Source organism: Arachis ipaensis, chromosome B10, assembly GCF_000816755.2.
Source record: "Arachis ipaensis cultivar K30076 chromosome B10, Araip1.1, whole genome shotgun sequence".
In the NCBI taxonomy this organism is placed as follows: Eukaryota; Viridiplantae; Streptophyta; class Magnoliopsida; order Fabales; family Fabaceae; genus Arachis; species Arachis ipaensis.
Genome location: NC_029794.2, coordinates 80,430,988 through 80,433,500, shown reverse-complemented (window position 1 = coordinate 80,433,500; position 2,513 = coordinate 80,430,988). Strand labels below are relative to the sequence as shown.

Here is a 2,513-nt window from a genome sequence, read left to right as displayed (position 1 = left end):
GGAAGAGACATAGAGGAGCTCAAGAACACCATTGGTTCTTCAAGAGAAAGAAGACGCCACCCTCACTAAGGTGGACCCGTTCCTTAATCTCCTTGTTCTTATTTTTCTATTTTTCATTTACTATGCTCTATGCACTACAAGAAAAACACCCATTTAGGTACACTTGAAAAGTGTAGCCAAAAATGAAAAAAAATGATGCCTTAGGCTACGGCTACGCTTTTTGGGCTACGGCTACGCTTTTTGGGGTGATTCCTATTCGGCCGTTGCCTATTCTCAAAGGCTACGCTTTTCAACACTACTACATCACTTGTAAAGCGTAGCCACATTGTATACAATTGAACATATATTGAAGCAAATTCTTGGCTTCTCCCATTGAGCGCAACTGATTCCGGCGTCCTCTATTCGTAAAGGCCCACTCTCATTTTTTTGCCTTGGAAAGCTGAGAAGTCATTGCCACAAGTTAATTAGATGATATGCTTAACATGCCATCAAAGAAAAGAGTGCAGGTGTCTCCATATGTCAGGGATCATTAGTGACATAGTAGTAAAGTTAACTTACCAACTTGACACATAGTGATATCTTTCAAGAACTAAATTGAAAGTATTGAATCTTTAATCAGAAACTGCACAATACACAACTGAACAATTTACATACAAAAGTTGAAAGCACTTACCACCGTGTGGAGACATACTCAGTGTAGGGTGGTTGTGAACTGATCTCACGTGCTAGGCCAAAATCAGAATAGACCATAGTATAAATCTCCATTTGCTGCACAATAACAACTTCATTAAAATGTCAACCTAAATGATTCATAATTGATAGACAAAGCTAGGTAATTCTTGAGAAGTTTGAAAAAAAAAGCTAACATACTCAAAAAGCATGTTCTCTATTTTATCATATAGCACATTTAACAAAGGATTCGGATGCAATGATAAACGTACCAGGCTTCAGATAACGGTGGAAGTATCCCCACTGGTGCATATAAGAAAGACCTTGGAAAACTTGAAAACACCAATTCCTAACTTCACCCTCAGAAAACATCTTCTCCCTGTCTTTCATAAGTTGGTACAGGTTGCATTCCTAAATCACCCAAAAAATTGAAACATCAATTACTGGACTTTGCACAAGATGATGCAGACCACATCTAATGAGGAACTGGCCACCCACCATGTACTCAAAAACAAAGTACAGAATGTCACTTTCTCGAATAACTTCCTTTAGCTTCACAATATTTGGGTGGTTCATTTTTCTTAGTGACTGCAAACCAAGAGAAATTGAAGTAAGTTATAAACAGAAAATAAAAAGCCATATAGCGATAATGTTAGTCCTCACAGCAGTGGCCATGGTTGCAGCAAAACAGAATATTCAAATTGGATAGGAATTAAAAGAAATTACAACCCTGGGATTCAAGATAAAGTAAGGACTAGAATTAAAATCAGAATATGGAAACCATAGCGGTGATAAAATAGAGCATACAAATTCAATCTAATCGATGGCAGCAGCGGTGGCGGAGCAGGACGGCATGAGAGCAGACCTCGCCCTTCTCCCCCTTATCGCGTTTCTGCTCCTTTGTCTTCCGTGCATCGAAAATTATTCAATAATTATAAGATTAAGTAAAATTTTCAATTTAATTATCAAAACTTGATTTAATTACTTTTAATAAAATAATTTCTAAAAATAAAATTTTTAATGAATATATAAGTTGAAATTAACTCGTAGTAATATTTTTCGAAAATTTTGGATCTTACATCTTTTTTGATGGTGAGAGGGTTTCTGAAGGCTACTAAGTGTGAGTTTTGAAGGGACAAAAATTTGACTAAGTGTGTGAGTTTTCTTTTGAGAAAGTGAGGAAAAAAATTTATCAAGTGTAAGCTTTTGGCTTTAGATACATTAGGCATCACTTTTAAAGTGCACCCAAAACTTAATAAATAGGCTACCCTTGAAAAGCACTCTCTTTAATACAAAAATTGAACTCGTAGATATCAATATACGGCTACGCTTTATAAGTGATTTCTATAATACCTAAGGCTACACTTTTTAAATGATGCCAGAATTGTGTTTCCTTTTCTTTTATAAAAAGGCAACACTGAGAAAAGCGTAGCCTATTCTATGAATAGGCTACGCTTTTCAAATGTAGCTTAAAAAAAGTGTGGCTGAATGGGTATTTTTCTTGTAGTGATGTTTATTTATGTTTGTGTCTTTACTATATGATCATTAGTGTTTAAGTGTCTATGTCTTAAAGCTATGAATGTCCTATGAATCCATCACTTTTCTTAAATGAAAAATGTTTTAATTACAAAAGAACAAGAAGTACATGAATTTCGAATTCATCCTTGAATTTAGTTTAATTATTTTGATATGGTGACAATACTTTTTGTTTTCTGAATGAATGCTTGAACAGTGCATATGTCTTTTCAATTTGTTGTTTATGAATGTTAAAATTGTTGGCTCTTGAAGAATAATGAAAAATGAGAAATGTTATTTGATGATCTGAAAAATCATAAAAATGATTC

General features: G+C 34.5%; 1 protein-coding gene across 1 annotated transcript; it reads right to left on the bottom strand.

Annotated features, from left to right (window-relative positions):
• Positions 669–1,584, bottom strand: LOC107621996 (cyclin-dependent kinase F-4-like). The gene is made up of 4 exons (XM_016323940.2): positions 1,477–1,584; positions 1,168–1,257; positions 942–1,080; positions 669–768 (listed from the first exon to the last, which is right to left on the bottom strand). The coding sequence occupies exons 2-4, from the start codon at positions 1,243–1,245 to the stop codon at positions 737–739; spliced, it is 249 nt and encodes an 82-aa protein (XP_016179426.1). The 5' UTR covers positions 1,246–1,257; positions 1,477–1,584; the 3' UTR covers positions 669–736.

Bases quoted from the DNA above. Each gene is read 5' to 3' on its own strand.
- LOC107621996 (XM_016323940.2), bottom strand. From the start codon at position 1,245: ATGAACCACCCAAATATTGTGAAGCTAAAGGAAGTTATTCGAGAAAGT. The intron at 1,081-1,167 runs GTGGGTGGCCAG...TGGGTGATTTAG, and splicing joins ACTTTGTTTTTGAGTACATG to GAATGCAACCTGTACCAACT. The intron at 769-941 runs GTACGTTTATCA...GTTATTGTGCAG, and splicing joins CCACCGTTATCTGAAGCCTG to CAAATGGAGATTTATACTAT.